This window comes from Pristis pectinata, chromosome 10, assembly GCF_009764475.1.
Source record: "Pristis pectinata isolate sPriPec2 chromosome 10, sPriPec2.1.pri, whole genome shotgun sequence".
NCBI classification, from domain to species: domain Eukaryota; kingdom Metazoa; phylum Chordata; class Chondrichthyes; order Rhinopristiformes; family Pristidae; genus Pristis; species Pristis pectinata.
In genome coordinates, this window is record NC_067414.1 from 4,367,861 (window position 1) to 4,394,314 (window position 26,454).

Here is a 26,454-nt window from a genome sequence, read left to right on the forward strand (position 1 = left end):
GCATGTAAGAATGGAGCAGCGTTGTCATGGGTGCCTTTAACTTCCACATAGATTGGGTGAATCAAGTTGGTCGTTGCAGTCTTGAGCAGGACTTCACAGAATGCATCCGTGATAGCTTTCCTGAACAGCATGTTTGTGAACCTACAAAGGAAAATGTTATCTTAGATCTGGTCCTGTGCAACGAGACAGGTAAAATTAACCATCTGGAAGTTAGGGATCCTCTTGGAAAGAGTGATCACAGTACAATTGAATTTCTCATACAAATGTAGGGTGCAATAGTTCAATCTAAAACCAGTGTATTATGCCTAGACAAGGGAGTAACAATGGGATGAGGGAGGAGTTGGCTAGCGTAGACTGGAAACACAGGCTGTGTGGTGGGACAGTTGAGGAACAGTGGAAGACTTTCAAAGAGATTTTTTGTGGTGCTCAACAAAAGTATATTCCAGATAAAAGCAAGGACAGTAAGGGTGGGGAGAGCCAGCCTTGGATAACTAACGAAATAAAAGAAGGCATCAAGCTAAAAGCTCATGCATACAAAGTTGCCAAGAGTAGTGGGAAACTGGAAGATTGGGAAAACTTTAAAAAGCAACAAAGAACCACAAAGCAAGCAATAAGGAAAGGGAAGGTAGATTATGAAAGTAAACTAGCACAAAATATAAAAACAGACAGTAATTTTTTTTATAATTATATAAAGCGGAAAAGGGTGGCTAAAGTGAACGTTGGTCCCTTGGAAGATGAGAAGGGGGAATTAATATTGGGTGATGTGGAAATGGCAGAAGCCTTGAACGACTATTTTATGTCGGTCTTCACAGAGGAGGACACGTCTAACATGCCAAAGAGAGATGTTATGGATGCGATGGGAGGTGAGGACCCCAATACAATCGCTGTCACTAAAGAGGTAGTGATGAGCAACTAGTGGGCCTAAAAGTAGACAAGTCCCCCGGTCCTGATGGGATGCATCCCAGGGTACTGAAAGAAATAGCGGAAGTTATAATAGAGGCATTTGTGATAATTTACCAAAATTCTCTGGACTCTGGGCAGGTCCCGGCGGATTGGAAGACAGCGAATGTCACGCCATTGTTTAAAAAAGGATGTAGGCAAAAGGCAGGTAACTATAGGCCAGTTAGTTTAACGTCTGTAGTCAGGAAAATGCTTGAAGCTATCATTAAGGAAGAAATAGCGAGACGTCTGGATAGAAGTGGTTCCATCAGGCAGACACAGCATGGATTCAGGAAGGGAAGGTCCTGTTTGACAAACTTACTGGAGTTTTTTGAGGATATAATGAGCGTAGTGAATAGAGGGGAGCAGGTGGATCTTGTATACTTGGATTTCCAGAAGGCATTTGATAAGGTACCGCATAAAAGACTTATCCATAAGATAAGGATGCATGGAGTTGGGGGTAATGTATTAGCATGGATAGAGGATTGGTTAACCAATAGAAGGCAGAGAGTTGGGATAAATGGGTGCTTCTCTGTTTGGCAATGGGTGGTGAGTGCGGTGCCGCAGGGGTCGGTGCTGGGCCTGCAACTGTTTACGATATACTTCAATGATTTGGAAGAGGGGACCAAGTTTGCTGATGACACTAAATTGATTGGAAAAGCAAATTGCACAGAGGACGCGGAGAGTCTGCAGAGAGATTATAGATAGGTTAATTGAGTGGGCAAGGGTCTAGCAGATGGAGTACAGTGTTGGTAAATGTGAGGTCATCCACTTTGGAAGGAAAAATAGAAGATCAGATTATTATTTAAATGGTGGAAGATTGCAGCATGCTGTTGTGCAGAGGGACGGGAGTGCTTGTGCATGATCGCAAAAGGTTGGTTTGCAGGTACAACAGGTTATCAAGAAGGCAAATGGAACGTTGACCTTCATTGCTGGAGGGATTGAATTTAAGAGCAGGGAGGTTATGCTGCAACTGTACAGGGTACTGGTGAGGTCACACCTGGAGTACTGCGTGCAGTTCTGGTCTCCTTACTTGAGGAAAGATATACTGGCTTTGGAGGCGGTGCAGAGGTGGTTCACCAGGTTGATTGTGGAGGTTAGCCAATGAGGAGAGATTGGGTCACTTGGGACTATACTCGTTGGAATTCAGAAGAATGAGAGGGGATCTTATAGAAATAAATAAATTTATGAAGGGATAGATAAGATAGAGGCAGGAAGGTTGATTCCGCTGGTGGGTGAGACTAGAACTAGAGGACATAGCCTGAAGATTTGGGGGAATAGATTTAGGATGGAGATGAGGAGAAACTGCTTTTCCCAGAGAGTAGTGTATCTGTGGAATTCTCTGCCAAGGGAAGCAGTAGAGGCTACTTCATTAAATATATTTAAGACAACAGTTAAATAGGTTTTTGCATAGTAGGGGAATTAAGGGTTATGGGGAAAAGGCAGGCAGGTGGATCTGAGTCCACGGGCAGATCAGCCATGATCTTATTGAATGGCAGAGCAGGCTCGACGGGCCAGATGGCCTCCTCCTTGTGTTCGTATTCCATTACGAGTGACCTGGTTTTCAGTTTGCCCATGTTCTCTGTGAAGATAGACTTGGATGGTAGATCCGAGATCAGTAGATTACAAAGAGAACTACAATCCTTCCATTGATAAGATAAAATATTTATTTATTAGTCACACGTACGTCGAAACACACAGTGAAATGCATCTTCTGCGTAGAGTGTTGCGGGGGCAGTCTGCAAGTGTCGCCACGCTTCCGGCGCCAACATAGCACGCCCACAGCTCCTAACCCATGTGTCTTTGGAATGTGGGAGGAAACCGGAGCACCCAGAGGAAACCCATGCAGACGAGGGGAGAACGTACAAGTTCATTATAGACAGCGGCCGGAATTGAACCCGGGTCACTGGTGATGTAATGGAGTCACGCTAACCGCTACACTACTGTGTTGCAATCATAGGTCACAACGTTGGCTCCTAATTGGTGCTTAGTAAGATAAGATAAGATAAGATTTCTTTATTAGTCACATGTACATCGAAACACAGTGAAATACATCTTTTGCATAGAGTGTTCTGGGGGCAAAGCGAGATGAGGGCAAATTGTCATCTATTTAATTTTAGCTATTCCGCAGAGTTTGTTAATTTGCCTTTCACCTCAGCAGGCATTCCTGGGCAGGTGTAACAGCTGAGATGCTGTAGAAGTGCTGACCTTGGAACACCACCCATATCAACAAAGCATCTTCACGCTTGAACATTTTATCTGTAAATTGTGAGCTAGCATTAGTTTTTGTCAGTATTTTCCTCTTTAATAATGCATATTTAATTACAAAAAGAGCAATATTAACCCAGACCAGTGTTCAAACATGCCCCAGAACATTTGCTTCTGATTTGATATTTATTCACCTTAAACGAGAATTATATTTTGCTGTCAAATTTGTTCACTGCCCCTGTTAACATTTTAATGCTTGTAAGTCACTTTGTTTCAAAGCACTTGACAAAGCCATGATTAGTTCTCAGTGAGAAAACAGGGTTGTAAAACAGACTATTCAGTGGCATGGCATTTTGGGTGCTTTTGAGTCATCGGTTGACGAGAACTGGACTTTTGTACAGATACCTTTTATTCAGTGAGTTTTCATACAGAGTGACACAGATCCCTGTATTGATGTGCATCATAGATGAATTCTCATGTTCTAAGCTTTGTCTCCTTTTCTGCCGAGCTGCTGCAGACTGAGTCAGTCTGTAGGTGACACCTGTGCCTTTTATGGGATCTCCAAGGCTTATCAACTCTGTGCAAGTGACATCGAAATGGATCGCACATAGTTTGATCTCACGGCTCAGCCCAGCAGCTTCTCTGAGCAGACACCGTGTAATCAAGGAAGGCCCAGAACAGATTTTGTGGATTTCATCAGACTTCCATACAATTTTCCAGTCTATAAATCTTGGGAATCAATGGGCATGATTCAGTCAGAACATAGACATACACCTCAACCCCATCTCTACCTCCCAACCCCCATTATACTCTCTGGCAATGTTTTTCCTCATTACTTGTAACCATGTCTTTCTGTTTTACTTGCATCATTCATTAACAATGTGCAAGAAAAATGCTCTATTAACGTAAAAGAAAATTTCATCCATATTCAGCAGACTGTTCTTGCTGAAATGGAGTCCAGATAGTCAATTTTACATGAGAAGATACAAAAGCCTGAAAGCACGTACCACCAGGCTCGAGGACTGCTTCTCTCCCGCTGTTATAAGACTATTGAACGGTCCCCTGGTGCGATAAGATGGACTCTTAACCTCACAATCTACCTCGTTATGACCTTGCACCTTATTGTCTGCCTGCACTGCACTTCCTCTGTAACTGTAACACTTTATTCTGCATTCTGTTATTGTTTTCCCTTGTACTACCTCAATTGACTGATGTGATGGATTGATCTGCAAGACAAGTTTTTCACTGCACCTTGGTACATGTGACAATAATAAACCAAATTACCAATTTAATTTACCAATTTCAATAAACAGATCGTCTCCAGTGGTTATGGCACAGCTGGAACTGGAAATGGTATTGGTTTATTATTATCACATGTACCGAGGTACAGTGAAAAACTTGTCTAGCATACCGTTACCATAGAACATCGAACAGTACGGCACAATACAGGCCCTTCGGCCCACAATGTTGTGCCGACCTTTAAACCTCGCCTAAGACTCTCTAACCCCTTCCTCCCACGTATCCCTCTATTTTAAATTCCCCCATATGCTTATCTAACAATCTCTTGAATTTGACCAATGCCTCCACCACCACCCCAGGCAGCGCATTCCACGCCCCAACCACTCTCTGGGTAAAAAACCTTCCTCTGATATCTCCCTTGAACTTCCCACACATTTAAAGCCATGCCCTCTTGTATTGAGCATTGGTGCCCCGAGAAAGAGGCGCTGGCTGTCCACTCTATCTATTCCTCTTAATATTTTGTATACCTCTATCATGTCTCCTCTCATCCTCCTTCTCTCCAAAGAATAAAACCCTAGCTCCCTTAGTCTCTCCTCATAATGCATACTCTCCAAACCAGGCAGCATCTTGGTAAATCTCCTCTGCACACTTTCCAACGCTTCCACATCCTTCCTATAATGAGGCGACCAGAACTGGACACAGTACCCCAAGTGTGATCTAACCAGAGTTTTGTAGAGCTGCATCATTACCTCATGGCTCTTAAACTCGATCCCACGACTTATGAAAACTACAACCCATAAGCTTTTTTAACTACCCTATCCACCTGTGAGGCAACTTTCAGTGATCTGCGGATATGAACCCCCAGATCCCTCTGCTCCTCCACACTACCCAGAATCCTGCCATTAACTTTGTACTCCGCCTTGGAGTTTGTCCTTCCAAAATGTACCACCTCACACTTCTCCGGATTGAACTCCATCTGCCACTTCTCAGCCCAGTTCTTTATCCTATCAATGTCCCTCTGCAATCTTCGACAGTCCTCCACACTATCCACAACACCACCAACCTTTGTGTCATCTGCAAACTTGCTAACCCACCCTTCTACCCTCTCATCCAAGTCATTAATAAAAATCACGAAAAGTAGAGGTCCCAGAACCGATCCCTGTGGGACACCACTAGTCACAGCCCTCCAATCCGAATGCACTCCCTCCACCACAACCCCCTACTTTCTACATGCAAGCCAATTCTGAATCCACACGGCCAAGCCTCCCTGGATCCCATGCACTCTGACCTTCTGAAGAAGCCTACCATGTGGAACCTTGTCAAACACCTTACTAAAATCCATGTAGACCACATCTACTGCACTACCCTCATCAATCTTCCTGGTCACCTCCTCAAAGAACCCTATCACGCTTGTGAGACATGATCTGCCCTTCACAAAGCCATGCTGGCTGTCCCTAATCAGACCATGATTTTCTAAATGCTCATAGATCCTACCTCTCTTACCAATAGCTTGCCCACCACAGACGTAAGGCTCACTGGTCTGTAATTGCCTGGACTATCCCTACTACCTTTTTTGAATTGGGGGCAATATTTGCCACCCTCCAATCCTCCGGTACCATTCCCATGGACAACGAGGACTCAAAGATCCTAGCCAACAGCTCAGCAATCTCCTCCCTCACCTCGCGGAGCAGCCTGGGGAATATTCCGTCAGGCCCCGGGGACTTACCTGTCCTAATATTTTCTAACAGCTCCAACATATCCTCTCTTTTGATATCTACATGCTCTAGAACATTAACCTTACCAACACTGTCCTCTGCGTCATCAAGGCCCCTCTCCTTGGTGAATACTAAAGAGAAGTATTAATTTAGAACATCACTCACTTCCACAACTTCCAGGCACATCTTCCTACCTTTGTCTCTAATCGGACCTCCCTTAACTCTCGTCATCCTCCTGCTCTTCACGTAAGCGAAAAAACCCTTGGGATTTTCCTTAACCCTACACGCCAAGGCCTTTTCATGTCCCGTTCATACAGATCAATTCATTACAACAATGCATTGAGGTAGTACAGGGTAAAACAATAACAGAATGCAGAGTAAAGTGTCACAGTTACAGAGAAAGTGCAGTGCAGGTGGACAATAAGGTGCAAGGTCAGAACGAGGTAGATTGTGAGGTCAAGAGTCCACCTTATTGTACTGGGGAAACGTTCAATAGTCTTACAACAGCAGGATAGAAGCTGACAGGGACTTTTAAGATATATTGAGAGGCAAAAACATGGTTCATACAGTGGACCTTGTGAGGCTGACCTCTCGAAAACTGATAGTTTAAATTCCTGCGGTGACTTTGGTCACGCACCATTGCGCCAACAATTTTGTCATAGTTGTGTGTGTTTTGCATCCAATCTGTCATTCAGAGGGATTGTTCTTGCATCAAAGGAGATCAGATGAATGAAGGTCCTCAGATTAGCTGAATGTTGTGAATTCTAACTTTTAAAAGCACAAAGTTTAAAAGATACAAACACTGTCATCTCAGTAGGGTTCTGAAAGAAGCTGAGATTGAACAAGTTCTTTGAAACGATTATCCTGGATATGTGTATTATGAATTGTTAGCTGCACTGCTTTGCTTTGTGTCTGTATCTTTTGGTTCTATAAATTGTTCAGCTGCCAGAGGAAGTGGTTGAGGCAGGTACAATAGTATCATTTAAGAAGCACTTGGATAGGTACATGCAGGGGTGGGGCTTGGGGGGATATGGGCCAAATGCAGGAAATTGGGACTAGCTGGGTGGGCACCGTGGTTGGCATGGACTGGTTGGGCCAAAGGGCCTGTATCTGTGCTGTATTGCTCTATGACTCTATGATGTACTGGCTTTGGAGGCGGTGCAGAGGAGGTTCACCAGGTTGATTCCATAGATGAGGGGGTTAACCTATGAGGAGAGATTGAGTTGCCTGGGACTATACTTGCTGGAATTGAGAAGAATGAGAGGGGATCTTATAGTAACAGATAAAATTACGAAAGGGATAGATAAGATAGAGGCAGGAAGGTTACTTCCACAGGTAGGTGAGACTAGAACTAGGGGACATAGTGTCAAGATTCAGGGGAGTAGATTTGGGATGGAGATGAGGAGGAACTGCATTTTCCAGAGAGCTGTGAATCTGTGGAATTCTCCGCCCAGGGAAGCAGTAGAGGCTACCTCATTAAATATATTTGAGACACTGTTTTTACATCATAAGGGAATTAGGGTTTATGGGGACAAGGCAGGTAGGCGGAGCTGAGTCCACGGCCAGATCAGCCATGGTGTTACTGAATGGCGGAGCAGGCTCGACGGGCCAGATGACCGACGCCTGCTTCTATTTCTTATGTTCTAACTAAAGGACATCCCATTTACCTCATTACTCGGTGGCAGAAATAGCCGGCTGAGGTAGGCAGCAAAAAGTTATGTTAATCCAGTTGGTGGCATATCACCGATTGCAGGTGAACACACTCAAAAGATGTAACGTTGACTTCTGGATCCAATGGGTGTGTTGCAACGACTGTCAAGAAACATGTGGATAGTTTTGGCTGTGATAGAATAAGGATTGAAAATGTTCATGTGTATCCAGTATGGGTCATTGAAATAATTTTTAATTTGCTGACCTCCCAGTACTTTTGAAGTCTGTGTTCATATATGTACAGGTTTTATTAACATTATTGCAGAAGGTACTTATCAATATAAAATGTCATTTCTAAAATCACTGATGTTTCTGTTTGTACTAGGATAAATGTATTGATTTGGTTCTTCAAAATTAGTGCAGAAAGTTTCAAAGATGTGATTCAAAGTTTTTTCCTAAGGTGGTTGATTATTACTCTCAGCCCAACATCTTAAGGTCAAAATAAATTAGCACCTGTTTAACATCGAACAGTACAACACAGGAACAGGTCCTTCAGCCCACGATGTTGTGCCGAACTAATTAAACTATGTGTCTTATGAGGATAGGTTGAGTGAGCTCGGGCTTTTCTCTTTGGAGAGAAGGAGGATGAGAGGTGACTTGATAGAGGTGCACAAGATGATAAGAGGCATAGATCAAGTGGACAGTCAGAGACATTTTCCCCAGGGCGAAAATGGCTAACATGAGGGGACATAATTTTAAGGTGATTGGAGGAAGATACAAGGGGGATATCAGGGGTAAGTTTTTTTTACACAAGATTGGTGGGTGCGTGGAACACACTGCCGGCAGAGGTTGTGGGGGCAGATACATTAGGGACATTTAAGAGACTCTTAGATAGACACGTGAATGATAGAATAATGGGGGGGGCTATGTGGGAGGGAAGGGTTAGATAGATCTTAGAGCAGGATAAAATGTCAGCGCAACATTGTGGGCCGAAGGGCCTGTACTGTGCTGTAATGTTCTATGTTCTATGTTCTAAACTAGTAATTAGATGCCTAACTGAACTAATCCCTTCTGCCTACACAATGTCCACATCCCTCCACTCTCTGCACATTCCTGTGCCTATCTAAGAGCCTCTTAAATGCCTCTATCGTATCTGCCTCCACCACCACCCCTGGCAGCACATTCCAGGCACCCACCACTCTCTGTGTAAAACAAAACTTGCCCCGTACATCTCCTTTGAATTTACCCCCTCTCACTTTAAAGTCATGCCCTCCAGTATTAGCCATTTCAACCCTGGGATAAAGATACCAGCTGTCTACACCATCTATACCTCCCATAGTCTTATAAACTTCTGTCAGGTCTCCCCTCAGCCTCTGCCGCTCCAGAGAAAACAACCCAAGTTTGTCCAACCTCTCCTCATAGCACATGCCCTTTAATCAAGGCAGCATCCCGGTAAACCTCTCCAAGGCCTCCACATCCTTCCTATAAATGGGGTACCAGAATTGAATGCAATATTCCAAATGTGGCCTAACCAGAGTTTTATAAACATAACTGACAGCACTTTATAGTAGGTTTCAAGATCTTCCTGATGAAGCTTTTGATGTGGATAGAACTTCTGGACAACTCTTTTAATTGCCCTGAAGGATGTGAATTTAAAAACAAATGAAATCATCAGCATTTCAACTGTTTGGAACAGTGGAGAAGATTGCAGTGAAATGAAATATACTCAACTGGCCCAAAGAAAGGTAGAGGTTCATTGGAGCACAAGACATCCTATCACAGATTGAACAGCTATCAATAAAATAATCCAACCAATAACCCTTCAAATTCAATTAACAGAGGCAGAATTGGGCAAAGTGCTTCAATCCACTTAATTTTGCAATATTCACAGCACCTGGTGTGTCCATTTAAGAAAACCATTAAGGCACATTCACATTTGAACAGGAGAGTTTTTTGACCTACAGAAATCTATCTGATTTTAAACTAATAATAAATCAATTGTCACTTATAGAAGATACTTTCAAATTTCTATCACCTGTTGTATACAATATTGTTTCCTTGCCAGTCTGAAAAGGGCTAGCACTCACTTTTAGATTGTGTACTGTAGCTTAAAACTTCCCAACTGGAGGGAAAAGTGGAACTTGCATCAAGATAGCAGAGTTACGTTGGTTCCCTTGTCTTGCAGCTTCAACGGCATCGACTTGCAATGATCCTGGAGTTCCTCAGAATGGAACAAGGAGTGGAGACAGCAGAGAGCCTGGGGATACTGTGAATTTCCAGTGCGATCCAGGTTATCAGCTACAAGGAACTGCTAAAATCATGTGCGTGCAGCTGGACAACAGATTTTTCTGGCAACCTGACCCGCCAACGTGCACAGGTACTGCATTAATATTTCATATTTACATGTCATAAACCTGGTTGAAAGAATCAGACCAGTGAGATGGATTATTCAGTAGAAGTGAACAGCAATTGTGGGTGGATACTCTGTGCCTCTGCAGAATAAACTGGTGGCAAGGAACTTGTCAGATTGCAGTATTCAAGAATATAACATTTTAAATTGTTTGCCAAGAGAAGTAATTTCTTTATCCTTGTTTGATTTCAAACATTTCTGAATCTGCCTCCCATCGCCATTCGGTTCACTATCAAGAAAGCAAAGCAAAACAAAACTCTGGGAAGGAACCAATGGGCATGATGTTGAGAAAATTGAGCAGAAGTTACAGCTGAATTGTAGAGTTAGCTGATTGAGATGTCACAGCACCAGAGACCCCAGGTTCAATCCTGACCTCGGGTGCTGCCTGCGTGGAGTTTGCATGTTCTCTCTCTGTAACTGGGTGGGTTTTCTCCTACATCCCAAAAATGTGCTGGTCACTGGATTAATTGGTCATTGTAAATTGCTCCTGGTGTGCAGGTGAGTGGAAGGATTTGGGGTACTGAACATAGAGTACAGCATAGGCTCTTTGGCCCACAGAGTTGTGTCAAACTAATAATTAAATGATTAACCTAATCCCTTTCACCTGGACATGATATCCCAATCCCTCCATTCTCTGCACATTCACGTGCCTATCTCAGAGCCTCTTAAATGCCTCCATCCTGTTTTGCCTCCACTCCCACCCCTGGCAGCCATCTCATCCCTTGATGAAAGTGTGCGATTAGTATAGTGTCTGGTTAAATGAATGGTTGATGGGCAGTGTGAATTCGGTGCTTCAAAGAGCCTGTTTCCGACTGGTATCTCTCAAACTCGGTGAAACTCTTTATATTAAATAATATTCAATCGCATTCAGATTGCAAAACCAGCTGTCTCTGGTAAGCAGTCCCATAACCAATGCAATGCTATCACATTCCCATCTTGAATGGGGGTGGACAATTAATGGGAGGAGTAGATCCCAAGAACACCCCCTTCCTCAACAACAGTAGGAAGCGGCCTGTGTGTGTCTGAGGCACGGTGTCCTCCGACAGAACGTTACAACACAGTACAGGCCCTTCAGCCCACAATGTTGTGCCGACATTTTATCCTGCTCTAAGATCTATCTAACCCTTCCCTCCCACATAGCCCTCCATTTCTCTATCAGTCTCTTAAATGTCCCTAATGTATCTGCCCCCACAACCTCTGCCAGCAGTGCGTTCCATGCACCCACCACTGTGTTTTTTAAAAAAAAACTTAACCCTAACGTCCCCCTTGTATCTTCCTCCAGTCACCTTAAAATTATGCCCCCTCGTGTTAGCCTTTGTCACCCTGGGAAAGTCTCTGACTGTCCACTCGATCTATGCCTCTTATCATCTTGTACACCTCTATCAAGTCCCCTCTCATCCTCCTTCTCTCCAAAGAGAAAAGCCCGAGCTCACTCAACCTATCCTCATAAGACATGCTCTCCAATCCAGGCAACATCCTGGTAAATCTCCTCTGCACCCTCTCTAAAGCTTCCACATCCTTCCTATAATGAGGCAACCAGAACTGAACACAATACTCCAAGTGTGGTCGAACCAGAGTTTTATAGAGCTGCGACATATATAAGTGCCAAGTAAATGATACTCTTCAGATGTTCAATATCTCAGAAGCCAATCCTACCAACCCGGACTCATGTCCACAACAGCTTGCTGACTTGAACCGTTGACTGTATCTCTTTCCACAAATGTTGCCTGATTGCTGACTGTTTGCTTGTGTCCATAACCATTGGCAGTGTCTGTCTGCCGGCAAGGTGTAGAAGTCCCTACAATATTTTCTCTCCTAACCGTTCTATCTGTGGAGAGGAGCTCCCAACAGTGTTGTGTTCTCAGCTTTCCTGCATTTCCTGGGGTGGGGAATCTTCTGTCCTGTCAGTGCTCAGAATTGAACACTGTTTGGAGAGCAAGGTGTCCTCGGGAGTCTTCTGAACTAATCTTCCCGTTGGTGTTTTGTTTGTCTAATGGTCAACCTTTTCCCCTGCTGCATGCACTCCCATTGAGCAGTGCACAGTGAAGTCTGGAATCCAGAAACCCTCAGCATAACAGATGACTGTAGCAGTGTTAGTTGTGGTTACCAGGTTTCTCTGTGGTTTATGGAGACACAAGAAACTGCAGATTCTGGAATCTAGAGCAACAAACAATCTGCTGGAGGAACTCTGGGTTACACAGTATCTGTGGGAGGAGAGGAATTGATGTCGGGTTTCGACCTGAAATGTCCACGATTCCTTTACTCCCACAGACGCTGCTCGACCCACTGAGTTCCTCCAGCAGATTTTGTTGTCTGTGGTTTATCTCTGGTTGTCCTTGACATCAAAAGCATGCTGAAATCCCCACATGGCACAAGTTGTGCATTCCACGAGTCCACCCCCTCAATTTATGAGATTAGCTCAGCAAAGTAAGAATATTCTTAAAGTGCTATTCAATTACTCTTGCTTTACTTACCCAGAAGAAATTTTTTTTTAACTCCCTGGCTCTCTAAGTCAAATGCTTGCTTAACCTCAATGTGTAACTCTATTTTCCTTGCATCATTTGAGCTCCCAGGGCTCTGTTTCCCTCGCGCCATTTAGAACAACAGTGTGTCTGTTTCCTTGCACCATTTCAATGCACTGGCACTCTGTTTCCCATTTACACACCAGAGCTCTGTTTCACACCTTCCTTAAACGCAAGAAGATTTTATTTCCCATGTTCCTTTTAAGCTCACGGGACGCTGTTTCCCGTACTTTTATTAAACTCACCAAAGCTGTAGTGAAAGGTGAGGGGAATTGTAGTAGTTGTTCAGGTGATTTGGACAAGGTTGTGGGATGCTAATCCATGGGAGTTGAATGCTGATACATGTGAAGTGTTACATTTTAGTGGTTAGCACTGTACATCAGGGGGTAATTTTGAAAGTGGAACAGGGACATCTCAATGAGAGACTGCTAGAGCACCATTGCCACTTCTGGGTGGCCACACTTTGGGAGAGGCAAAGGCTTTGGAGAGACTGCAGAAGAGATTGACTGAAATGATTGCTGTGATGAAGGACTTCAGTTCTGTGGATGGAATGGAGAAAGTATGGTTGTTCTCATTGGTACAGGAAATTGTGGAGAGTTCTGAGTGAGGAATTTAAACCCATGAAGTTTGAAAGCAGGGGAGATAAAAAAACAAACTCCTATTGGCAATGGTATTGACAGCCGGGGGCACAGAATGAAAGTGATTGGCAAAAGATCCATGAGTGACATGAGAAATAACACATTCCACTGCAAGTGGTTAGGGTCTGGAATGTACTGCTGGGGTGGTGGGAAAGACAGACTCGATTGTAGCTTTCAAACATTCGCTAGAACAGTATCTGAAAAGAGAACAGTGGGGAAGGTGCGGAGAATGAGAGTGATCTTACAACAACTCTGTGCGAGGCTCATGGGCTGTATGCCTGCCTGCCTTGCTGAAGCAATTCTGTTAATGATTAATATATGTGACATGCATGTTACAGCCGTGGTAATGACTTGGCTGGCAGTGATACAAGATAGACTTTGTTTCCCTTGCCTTAGAACTTCAAGACTGGCTATTTAACCCTTCCAAAAAAATTGAATTTTGTACCCTCGATGTTAATGAGCCAAATTTTGACTTGAGATGTTAGAATCATCAAAAGCTTTAATCCAGAACTGGGTCCAGAATGTCGTATATGTGGGCTTTCCATATCAGGTGACCCAGTGAGTTTTATATTCTGCAGTACAACAACTTTTATCAGCATTTAAATAGTCAACGATAGTATGGCTGTGACTTTACGGTGCAAATTTGGTTAACTTCAGCTGCAGGTTGAATACAGGCATAGTTATGAGGTATCGTGCCATTATATGTTCATCTGAACCCCCAGCAATCACTGACAACTGAACCTTGATAATCTTGCCAGGGGTTGCTCACAAGGTCAGTTATCTACTTGGGACACATTCTAGAGCAGCAGGAGTGCTCCACCGTGGGGGAAAGACGTAAACAGGAGTTTCCTTAATACTTTTTATTTCTGTTCAGCTGTTCACCAGATTGATGGATAGGCTGTTTATGTATCAGACAGGAATGTAGCCAAGGATTACATTCCAGATAAATAGAACATAGAAAAACCTACAGCACAATTCAGGCTCTTCGGCCTACAAAGCTGTGCCGAACATGTCCCTACCCTAGAGATTACTAGGCTTACCCATAGCCCTCTATTTTACTCAGCTCCATGTACCTATCTAACAGTCTCTTGAAAGACCCTATCGTATCCGCCTCCACCACTGTTTACGGCAGCCCATTCCACACACTCACCACTCTCTGAGTAAAAAAACTTACCCCTGACATCTCCTCTATATCTACTCCTTAGCACCTTAAACCTATGTCCTCTTGTGGCCACCAATTCAGCCCTGGGGAAAAGCCTCTGACTATCTACCCTATCAATACCTCTCATCATTTTATACACCTCTATCAGGTCCCCCCTCATCTTCTGTCTCTCCAAGGAGAAAAGACCAAGTTCCCTCAACCTGCTTTCATAAGGCATGCTCCCCAATCCAGGCAGCATCCTTGTAAATCCCCTCTGCACCCTTTCTGTGGCTTCCACATCTTTCCTGTAGTGAGGTGACCAGAACTGAGCACAATACTCCAAGTGGGGTCTGACCAGGGACCTAAATGGCTGCAACAATACCTCACGGCTCCTAAGTTCAATTCCCCGATTGATGAAGGACAATACACCATATGCCACCTTAACCACAGTCAACCTGTGCTACCACTTTGAGCATCCTATGGACTCTGATCCCAAGATCCCTCTGATCCTCCACACTGCCAAGAGTCCTAGCCTTAATACTATATTCTGCCAACATAAGTAATGTCTCTAACAACACACATTTTTTTCTTCAAGCAGTGTAGATCATGTCAGTGCTCCCTCCAATACCTGGATTACATCTATGTTGCTATGAGCAGACATGAATGTTATGCCCAACACCAACTCAAACCCTAGCCCGGCTATTATACTTGAGGACTTTGGCATGAATTTAATTGGATTGCTGATAGAACCTCAAACCCAATTCTTTTCTCCTTTGTTTCTGACGTGTCATCTGATGCAGCTGGTACTCTTCCAACACGGTAGTGTAGCAGTTAGCGTAACGCTTTACTGCGCCAGCGACCTGGGTTCAATTCCAGCTGCTGTCTGTAAGGTGTTTGTATGTTCTCCCCGTGTCTGTGTGGGTTTCCTCTGGGTGCTCCGGTTTCCTCCCACATTCCAAAGACGTATGGGTTAGGAAGTTGTGGGCGTGCTATGTTGGCGCCAGAAGCGTGGCGACACTTGCGGGCTGCCCCGGAACACTCTATGCAAAAGATGCATTTCGCTGTGTTTCGATGTACATGTGACTGATAGAGAAATCTTAAATTGGTTTATTATTGTCACATGCACTGAGGTACAGTGTGGGAAAACCTGTCTTGCATACCGTTCATACAGATCAATTCATTGTACAGTGCATTGAGGTAGTACAGGGTAAAACAGTAACAGAATACAGAATAAAGTGTTACAGTTACAGAGAAAGTGCAGGCAGACAATAAGGTGCAAGGTCATAATGAGGTAGATGGTGAGGTCAAGAATCCATTTTATCATACTAGGGGACCATTCAATAGTCTTATCACAGTGGGATAGAAGCTGTCCTTGAGCCTGATGGTACGTGCTTTCAGGCTTTTGTACCTTCCGTGTTACTGTACGGAACCAATAAAATCTGGGTGATTTGCATTTAGGCCAGAGGACAAATCCACATATTTAACTTTTAGGTTCTATCAGTGAGTTACATGTATGAGAATGGAAATTTCAATCGCCCTGCCAACATATTACAATATGCCTATCCACTTTCCCATGAGATTCTTGTCATGGAGCTGTACAGCATGGAAACGGGCCCTTTAGCCCAACTCATCCATGCTGACCAAGGTGTCTTCCTGAGCTAGTCCCATTTGCCTGCATTTGGCCCATATCCCTCTAAACCTCTCCTATCCGTGTACCTGTCTACGTACCTCTTAAATGTTGTCATTGTACCTTCCTCAACCACTTCCTCTGGCAGCTCGTTCCATATAACTCACCACCCTCTGTGTGGAAAAAGTTGCGCCTCAAGTCCATTTTAAATCTTTCCCCTCTCACCTTAAACCTGTGTCCTCCAGTTTAACATTCCCCTAAACTAGGGAAAAGGCTGACCATCCACCTTATCTATGCCCCCTCATGATTTTGTAAACTTCTAAGGTCACCCCTCAGCCTCCTATGCTCCAGAGGAAAAAGTCCCAACTGCTTGTAACTCAAGCTCTCCAGTCCCGGTAACATTGTGAATCTTTTTTTTTGCAAACTCTCCAGCTTAATCTCATCCTTCCTGTAGGATGGCGGGTGCAGTCTCACCAATGTCTTGTACAGCTGTAACATGATACCCCAACTCTTGCACTCAATGCCCCAGCTGATGAAGACAAACATGCCAGATACCTTTACCATCTTGTCTACCTGTGTAGTCAATATCGGGGAACTATCTACTTCTAACCCTAGGTCTCTCTGTTCTCCAACTCTCCCCAGGGCCCTGTCATTCACTCTGTTGGTCCTGCCCTGGTTTAACTTCCCAAATTACATCACTTCACACTTATCTGAGTTAAATTCAGTTTGCCATTCCTTAGCCCACTTTCTTGGTTGTGAAAGAATGTAGAAACGTTTGTACACAAGATAAAACCCTGCTGTCTAGCTTTGCTTAACTTTGTTTTTTGCTGCAATGGGAATGATAATAATGGTAGATTTGACCAATAACATACATGAAAGACCATTTGACCTTGCCTGAAGGAGACCTACAAAATAACCGAGAAGGTGCTCTCATTTCTCAGTGTGCAGCTAATATTTTATATTGGATTTATTTTGTGTAAAGGAGCATAAAAGCTTTCTTAATAAAATACTGTGAACTACCTTATTAATTTCCCTCAATTAAATACAAAGAGGGAGCTATTTAAAACAAACAAAAATACATAGAACATCAAACAGTACAACGCAGGAACAGGACCTTTGGCCCACAATGTTGTGCCAAACTAATTAAAGTAGTAACTAGAAGCCTACTAAATTAAATTTTAAATTTTTTAACTTTTATTTACAGCATGGCAACAGGGCCTTCTGGCCCAACGAGTCCATGCCACCCATTTTTTTTTAAACCCAAATTAACCTACCTGTACGTCTTTGGAATGTGGGAGGAAACCCGGGCTCCCAGAGGAAACCCACGCAGACACGGGGAGAACGTACAAATTCCTTACAGACAGCGATGGGAATCGAAGCCCCTTCTGCTGACACGTCCATATCCCTCCATTCCCTTCACAATCATGTGCCCATCTAAGAGCCTCATTAATGCCTCTATTGTATCTGCCTCCACTACCACCCCTGGCAGTGCATTCCGGGCACCCACCACTCTGTGTAGGGGGGAAAAAACTTGCCCCATACATCTCCTTTGAACTTACCCCTTCTCACCATAAATGCATACCCTCTAGTATTAGACAGTTTGACCCTGGGCTAAAGATACCAGCTGTCTACTCTTTGTGCCTCTCATAATCTTATCAACTTCTATCAGGTCTCCCCTCTGTCTCTGCCGCTGCAGAGAAAACAACCCAAGTTTGCCCAACCTCTCGCCACAGCTCATGCCGTCTAATCCAGGCAGCATCCTGGTGAACCTCTTCTGCATCCTCGCCAAAGCTTCCGCAACCTTCCTGTAATGGGGCGACCAGAATTGAATGCAGCACTCCAGATGCGGCATAACCAGAGTTCCCTATTCATCCATGTCGGGTAGATGTTGACTTCAGAGATTATTTAATGGCTTAAAACCTTGTTGCCCCCACATTTCCCACATGTATTTCATCGAGAGGTTGTTAGATCTTTTTTCTTTTTCAATATTTTTATTAATTTCAAATAAAAAATACAAAGTACATGAAACAAAGGGGAAAAACAATGTTAGAAAATAGATTGTATTGAATCACACTTGAAATCACAATGCTTCATATTAATAAACAAAAATGGTAACTAATCAGTATTAATAAATTGGAATAATTTCATTATATTTAAAAAAAAACTAACCCACACCAAAACCGAAGCTGTTTGATTTAAAACAAAAAACACCCTAAAGACATAATAGTATTGGCCAATATCTGTACTTTAAGCACCAAATCAGTGGTTTTGAAAGTAGTTCAAAAAAGGTCCCCATAATATTTGAAAGTTCAGAATAGGTCCAGAAATAGAGCAACAGATCTTCTCTAAGTTTAGATATGACACAACATCCCGTAACCATTGAGCATGAGTGGGGGAAGTAATTTCCTTCCATTTAAACAATACAGCCCTCCTGGATATAAGAGATGAAGGCCAATATGTATAAGTCAGAAGTCTCCAGAATTGTATCTTTTTCTCCAACAATCCCAAATAATGCAGTTGAAGGATTTGGCTTAAAATTTATTTTAAAAAGCACGGAAAAGGTTTGAAATACCTCTATCCGGTATTTTTCCAGACTCGGACATGACCAAAACATATGAATTAAAGAAGCCTCTCCATTACTGCATTTGTCACAATAAGGAGATATATCGGAATAGAAACACGATAACTTGTCTTTGGATAGGTGAGCTCTATGGACCACTTTAAATTGAAGGAGGGAGTGACGTACATATAATGAAGTATTAACCAGTTTAAAAAAAAATTGATTCCAAGTTTCCTCAGAAATTGAAATCTGCAGATCATGTTCCCAAGCATTTTCAATTTTGTCTAAAGGAACCTTATTCATTCCTGATAACCCACCATAGATCTTAGATACTGAACAATCATAAAAAGTCTTCAAATTAAAAATTACATTAAGTTCTTATCAGGACTTGTAGGGAAAGTATGTACTTGAGACTGGAGAAAATCTCTAATATGTAAATATCGAAAAAAGTGAGTTTTTGGCAAATTATATTCAATTGACAATTGTTCAAACATTGTGAAATTTCCTCCAACAAACAGATCCTGAAAACAAGTAATACCCAATCTATCCCATTCTTTAAAAACTGTCAGTCATAGAAGGTTTAAAAAAGCAATTAACAAAAATGGGACGTTAGATCTTTTGTCTGAACATTTGACATGACAAGATTTCTTTATTAGTCACATGTACATGGAAACACACAATGAAAGACATCTTTTGTGTAAAGTGTTCTGGGGGCAGCCCACAAGTGTCGCCACGCTTCCGGTGCCAACGTAGCACGCCCACAACTTCCTAACCCATACGTCTTTGGAATGTGGGAGGAAACCAGAGCACCCGGAGGAAACCCACGCAGTCACGGGGAGAACGTACAAACTCCTTACAGACAGTGACTGGGATTGAGCCCGGGTCGCCAGCGCTGTAATAGCGTTACGCTAACTGCTACCAACCACAAATTCAATCTGCTGCTTTTGAGGCACTGTGGGTACTTTCAAACAGAACAATACATAACAACATGGTTTGACTTTATTATTCAGCATCCTGCAGTGGTGGTTCAATTAAATACTATAATTATGTGTTATACTTCTCATTTTGATTCAACTTTTACATAATGTGTAACCACAGTGTTACTACCTAATCCATCACCTCAATGAGCTGTGACAAATTTTTAAAAATACAGACATTACAGAGGTGTTTTGAAGTGTTTGATATGGAGAGTCGATGTACAAGCACTGTAATTCTGATTGCTCTTTTTAAGTTGTACAAATGTTAAAAGCAACAATTTCAAAGTTCCTTTTTTTTTCAGTATTCTCTAAGTATGGAACTTGAATGATCTAAGAAGCAAACTATTAGAACATTATTTGCACATTACCATGCATCAATGCAACAGATAACCTTGAAGTCTTAGACTCAAAGACAGTCTCTGATGTATCTGCTGGGCTGACAGAAACTCTTGGATGATCCGTCAACCTTCAAAAGCAGTTGGGGGCGGGGGTTTGGTGGTGGACACTAAATTGGCAGAAAACAGGCCATGGGGGTGGCGCTAAGTCGCTCCTGTGGATTGATGTGTGAGCAGTGTTCCAGCTTGGGGCTGCCTGCTCCTCCTCCTCGGGAACTGGTGAAGTATCTCACATTAGGAGCATAGGTAAGTTGGATCTGGGGGAAGGTGACTGGAAATGGTAGAATTGTTGGGGCTCGGGTAATTGGGGGAGTTGTGGCATAATGGGAGACCGAGAGGAGAGGGCAAATAGACGGGAGAAATTTGGGAAGGGCCCCAGTAAAAGGGAGAAATAAAGGAAGGAGATTATGAAAGGAAGTTGCGTTGATTGTTGACTGGGGGGTGTTGCCCTGGTGTCTAGATGTTTGTACATCCAGCAGGTAGTACCTGCACTACTGACTAAACCATGAATTGAAGTTGGGCTTCGCTGTTGAGATGCATCGAACAATACAGCACAAGAACAGTCCCTTCAGCCCACCATGTCTGTGCTGACCATGATGCAAACCTAATTAATTCCATCTCCCTACACGTGGTTTGTTCCCTCTTCCCATGATGTCTGTGCCAACTACGACGCCAAATTAAACTAATTCCATCTGCCTGTATGTGGTCCATCCTTGTATTTCCTGTCTGATCATGTGTCAGTCTAAATGCCTCTGAAACATTACTGTTGTATCTGCTTCCACCACTTCCTCTGGCAATATGTTCCAGGCACCTACCACACTCCAAAACTTTGCTCACATATCTCTTCAAACTTCTCCCCCTCTCGCCTTAAACCTAATAAAGATCCATAGTTCCTTGAAAGTGGTGTCACGGGTAGATAGGGCCGTAAAGAGAGGTTTTGACACTTTGGCCTTCGTAAATCAGAGTATTGAGTACGGGAGTTGGGATGTTATGTTGAAGTTGTACACAACGTTGGTGAGGCCAAGTTTGGAGTATTGTGTGCAGTTCTGGTCACCTACCTACAGGAAAGATATCAAAAAAATATGAAAAAGTGCAGAGAAAATTTACAAGATCTTGCTAGGACATGAGGACCTGAGTTATAGGGAAAGGTTGAATAGGTTATGACTTTATTCCCTGGAGCGCAGAGAATGAGGGGAGATCTTATAGAGGTATACAAAATTGAGGGGTATAGACAGGGTGAATACATGCAGGCTTTTCCCCCCTCAGGTTGGGTGAGACTAGAATTAGAGGACATAGGTTTAGGGTGAAAGGTGACATATTTAAGGGGAACTTGAGGGGGAACTTCTTCACTCAGAGGGTGGAGCGAGTGTGGAACGAGCTGCCAGCAGAAGTGGTGGGTGCGAGTTCAATTGTAACATTTAAGAGAAGTTTGGATAGGTACATGGATGGGAGGGGTTTGGAGGGATATGGTCCGGGTGCAAGCAGCTGGGACTAGGCAGAAGATAAGGTCAGTATGGACTAGATGGGATGAAGGGCCTGTTTCTGTGCTGCAGTGTTCTACGACTCTGACATTTCCACCCACCCGGGGAAAAGAGGACTCTCCCCTATCTTTGCCTCTCATCATATTGTCTGCTTCTATCAGGTCACCCCTCAGCCTCCAACGCTGTGGACTTTCCAGGAACTACACACATTGCCACAAAATACAAAGGGCAACAAGTCTGTTTGTTTTTTAAATGCCATTTCATAACACCCACACCATGAATGTGGGTACTCTGTTCACCACAACCTGTCACAGAACTTGCACCCACCCTTCTGTTATTTCATCAGTGAAAATTAGCTCTAAGTCAGAGTCAAGTTCGTTGTCATCTGCACAAGTCCATGTGTGCACAGGTGCAATGAAAAACTTACCTGCAGCAGCATCACAGACACATAACATCAGATAAGCAGCATTCACAAGGAAAATGTAAATTAAACAGAGAGAACACAATTATAATAAGAATCAGGTTTATTATCACTGACATATGTCATGAAATTTGTTATTTTACAGCAGCAGGACAAGACAAATTATTGTAAGTTGTAAATAGTACAAAAGAGGAATAACGTGGTAAAGTTCATAGACCATTCAGAAATCTGATGGTGGAGGGGAAGAAGCTGTTCCTAAATCGTTGAGTGTGGGTCTTCAGGCTCCTGTACCTCCTCCCCAATGGTAGTAACAAAAAGATGGCATGGCCCGGATGGTGGGGATCCCTGATGGACGTTGCCTTCTTGAGGTAGCACCGCCTGTAGGTACTCCCGTTGGTGGGGAGGGATGTGCTCATGATGTATTGGGCTGAGTCCACTACTCTCTGCAGCTTCTTGCATTCCTGCACATTCAAATTGCCGTGCCAGACCGTGATGCAACCAGTCAGGATACTTTCGCCAGTATATCTGTAGAACTTTGTGAGAGCATTCAGTGACAAGCTGACTCTCCCTTTCATAAAATAACTATGCCGTTGCGCCTTCCTTGTGATTGCATCTACATGCTGGGTCCAGGACAGGTCATCCGATTACGTTCACGCCCAGGAATTTAAAGCTGCTGAACCTCTCCACCGCCGATCCCACAATGCAGACTGGCGCATGTTTGCCCTCCTTCCCCTTCCTGAAGTCAACTATCAGCTCTCAGTTTTACTGACGTTGAGTGAGAGGTTGTTGTTGTGGCACTACTCAACCAGGTGAAAGTGAAAGCTCAAAGGTGAGAAGGCTACAGATGACAGCAGAGCATTATTCTGTATGCATGTTTGGTTTGGAGTGTTTTATTTTGTGATTTTTTTTCTTCCATTTGTGGAAAATTCAAAGTTGTGACAGAGGGAAGTTAAAATGTGGAGCTGTTGTTGAATTGTGGATTGAGATTGTCCTCATAAAACTGGGTGGCAAGCTCTCACACTTACTCCACACTTGTGTTCAGTTCTGGTCACCTCATTATAGGAAGGATGTGGAAGCTTTAGAGAGGGTGCAGAGGAGATTTACCAGGATGTTGCCTGGATTGGAGAGCATGTCTTATGAGGATAGGTTGAGTGAGCTCGGGCTTTTCTCTTTGGAGCAGAGGAGAATGAGAGGTGACTTGACAGAGGTGTACAAGATGATAAGAGGCATAGATCGAGTGGACAATCAGAGACTTTCCCAGGGCTACAATGGCTAACATGAGGGGGCATAATTTTAAGGTGTTTGGAGGAATGTATAAGGGGGATGTCAGGGGTAAGTTTTTTACACAGAGAGTGGTGGGTGTGTGGAACGCACTGCCGGCAGAGGTTGTGGGAGTAGATATATTAGGAACGTTTAAGAGACTCTTAAATAGACACATGAATGATAGAAAAATAGAGAGCTATGTGGGAGGGAAGGGTTAGATAGATCTTAGAGCAGGATAAAATGTCGGCACAACATTGTGGGCTGAAGGGCCTGTACTGTGCTGTAATGTTCTAAGAGCTTTTCGGACAATGGATGCATTGTTTTAAATCGCATTCACGTTTTGTGCTGCAGTGTGTCTTTCCTTCTGTGTGAATGCCAGGTGGGGCAAACCTGGTTGAATCAAGTTTGATCTGGGCCAATCCCTGGCCTGCTCTACAGAAGAGAGTCACTTGCTTTTGGCACCTAGTCCAGCTCACCATGGGTGTACTGCACTGGTTGCTGTAGTCAATGTTGCCATAATCAACATTTCCATGGTTCTTGGAATCAGGTTTATTATCACTGACGTATGTTGTGAAATGTGTTATTTTGCAGCAACAGTACAGTGCAAGACAAAAATTACTGTAAGTTACAAAAATAATGCAAAAGAATAATGAGGTAGTGTTCTTGGACCATTCAAAAAGGGAAGAGCGAGGGGGGAAAAGCCTGAAATGTGGAGTGTGGGTCTTCAGGCTCCTGTGCCTCCTCCCCAGTAGAGAGACAGGAGACTGCAGCTGCTGGAATCTGGAGCAACACACAATCTGCTGGAGGAACTCAGTGGGTCGAGCAGCACCTGTGGGGGAGGGGGGCAGGAATTGTCAACCGTGCGGGATTTTGACCTGAAATTCGACAATTCCTTTCCTCCGACAGATGCTACTCGACCTGCTGAGTTCCTCCCGCACGTTGTTTATGGTTCTTGAACCATCTGGTTCCTCCCAAAATGTTGACATCAGCCATTGGAGTTTTCTTTGCACACATTCTGGCTCTGTTCCCTGAGGTTAGGTCCAGTACTGCCTTTCTCTGGTAGGTCTATCACACACTCAAAAAGCTCTCCTGGACACACTTTAAAATTGGGGTCCATTCACACTGAACTGAGCCCAGTTAATACTGGAGAAAATGTTCCCTTCCACTCTAACCCTATTGTGTTTCCACCTCTGGTAGACCTGCCACTTCACAATGCAATGACCCAGATTCAATCCTGACCTTATGTACTATCTGTGTGGAGTTTGCATATTTTCCCTGTGACTGTGCAGGTTTCCTCCAGGTGTCCCGGTTTCCTCCCACGTTCTAAAGACATTCAGGTTGGTAGGTTAATTGGCCACTACGGATTGCCCCCAGTGTGTAAGTGAGTGGTAGGATGTGGGGGGAGTTGATGAGGATCTGGGGAAAAATAAAATGGGATGAATGTGGGATTAGTGTGAATAGGTGGGACTCGATGGGCCGAAAGGCCTGTTTCCATGCTGTCCAGAAGATCAATCATGCACTTTTAACATTGTGTCAAAAGATTGTACACTTCTCGATGAAACCCAATAAATATCGTTAAACCAGCATAAACTATTACAACAGACTGAACACACCTTTTGAGTATAACAAATTTAATATTGTTTTGCATATCTGCAAAGAAGACCATTTTTAAAAATATATATTTTCTCATGTCAACACAAGAAGTGCTGGAGGAACTCAGCAGGCCAGGCAGCGTCTATGGAGGGAAATAAACAGTCGACGTTTCAGGTCGAGACCCTTTATCAGGACTGGAAAGGAAGAGGGGAGAGGGAGGAGCACACGCAGGTGATGGGTGAGTTCAGGTGAGGGGGGGAAAACAGGAGGGTGCGAGGAGGGAGGTGTCAGAAGCTGAGAGGTGGTAGGTAGATTTTCTCATGTCAACACTTCAAACAAATTAGGATACAAAGCCAACCTGAGTGTACAGTTGTTACTATAAATCTGAATATTTCTAACATTTTAAATCCAAACTTTATAGATATAGGAAAATGGGATTAGTAAAAAGAATATTTGCATTTAGATTTGTTTGTTCAACAGATTTTCTTAAAGAAAAAATACATTTGGATCTGTGAAATCTCTTTGATGTAAGGGACGGCACAATTTTGATTCAGAAGAGTGATCAAAGAGAAGCTGATTAGAACTCTTGTCTTTGATATTTGTTTTGCGCTGAGTTACTGCAGATCTGGGCTGAGAGTTTCAAATTGCCTGCAGTGATAAATCTAAATAAACAAATCAAGTGCTAACCATAATAAGAAAAAAAATCTTAATGTGCTCATCTTGTGGAATGAAACTGGAAAACACTGAAGAACAGATTGCAGTATCTTCCAATAAATTGCAGCATTGCTTTGAAACTCTATTTCACCTGTTTATCTCTGCTCTAAACCTGTCTCACCAGTGCCCATTCATATCGGTGAAATTGGGCCAAAATTCACCCAAGCATTATCGTGGCAACTTGGAGATAGAATCTTGTTCTAGATCCGGGGCTTGTGTGATTCCCATTGATTTATTTCAAAAATGAACTTTATTCTTAATAAAAAGATACAAGGAAGAAACAGTGCAGAAAAACTTGTACGTTCATGATCATTACATTCAGTCGCATAAGCCTTTTTTGAAAAGAGAAACTAACAAAAACAGTACCATGCCAATCGTGGCCCTCTGAGGCAGTACACTCTTCTCATTGTTCGAGGGACTGCCCCTGCCCCCCCCCCCCCCCCCCCACCGACTCAGCCCTTCATGTGCAGTAGCAGAAGGGAAGGTATTGGTTTATTATTGTCACGTGCCAAGGTACAGTGAAGAACTTGTCTTGAACACCGATCGTACAGGTCAATTCATTACACAGTGCAGTTACATTGAGGTAGTACAAAGTGCACTGAGGTAGTACAGGTAAAAACAATAACAGTACAGAGTAAAGTGTCACAGCTACAGAGAAAGTGCAGTGCATTAAGGTGCAATGTCCCAACAAGGTAGACCGTGAGGTCAGAGTCCATCTCATTGTCTAAGGGAACTGTTCAGTAGTCTTATCACAGTGGGGTAGAAGCTGTCCTTAAGTCTGGTGGTACGTGCCCTCAGGCTCCTGTATCTTCTACCTGATGGAAGAGGAGCCCAGACTGTGGTCCTTCCCCATGGAGCCTTAACATTGGCCGCACTGAGCTTCAGTGCGTCCCTCAGCACGTACTCCTGCAGCCTGGACTGTGCCAGGAAAGATGTGGAAGCCATAGAGGGGGTGCAGAGG

The 26,454-nt window shown here is 43.5% G+C and overlaps 1 protein-coding gene across 1 annotated transcript in view; it reads left to right on the forward strand.

Moving 5' to 3' along the window:
- LOC127575302 (CUB and sushi domain-containing protein 1-like) overlaps positions 1 to 26,454 on the forward strand; it is a 2,402,828-nt gene that overhangs the window by 1,842,061 nt on the left and 534,313 nt on the right. Inside the window, 1 exon segment of the mRNA XM_052025075.1 lies at positions 9,937 to 10,128. Within this exon segment, the coding sequence (XP_051881035.1) occupies positions 9,937 to 10,128 (192 nt within the window).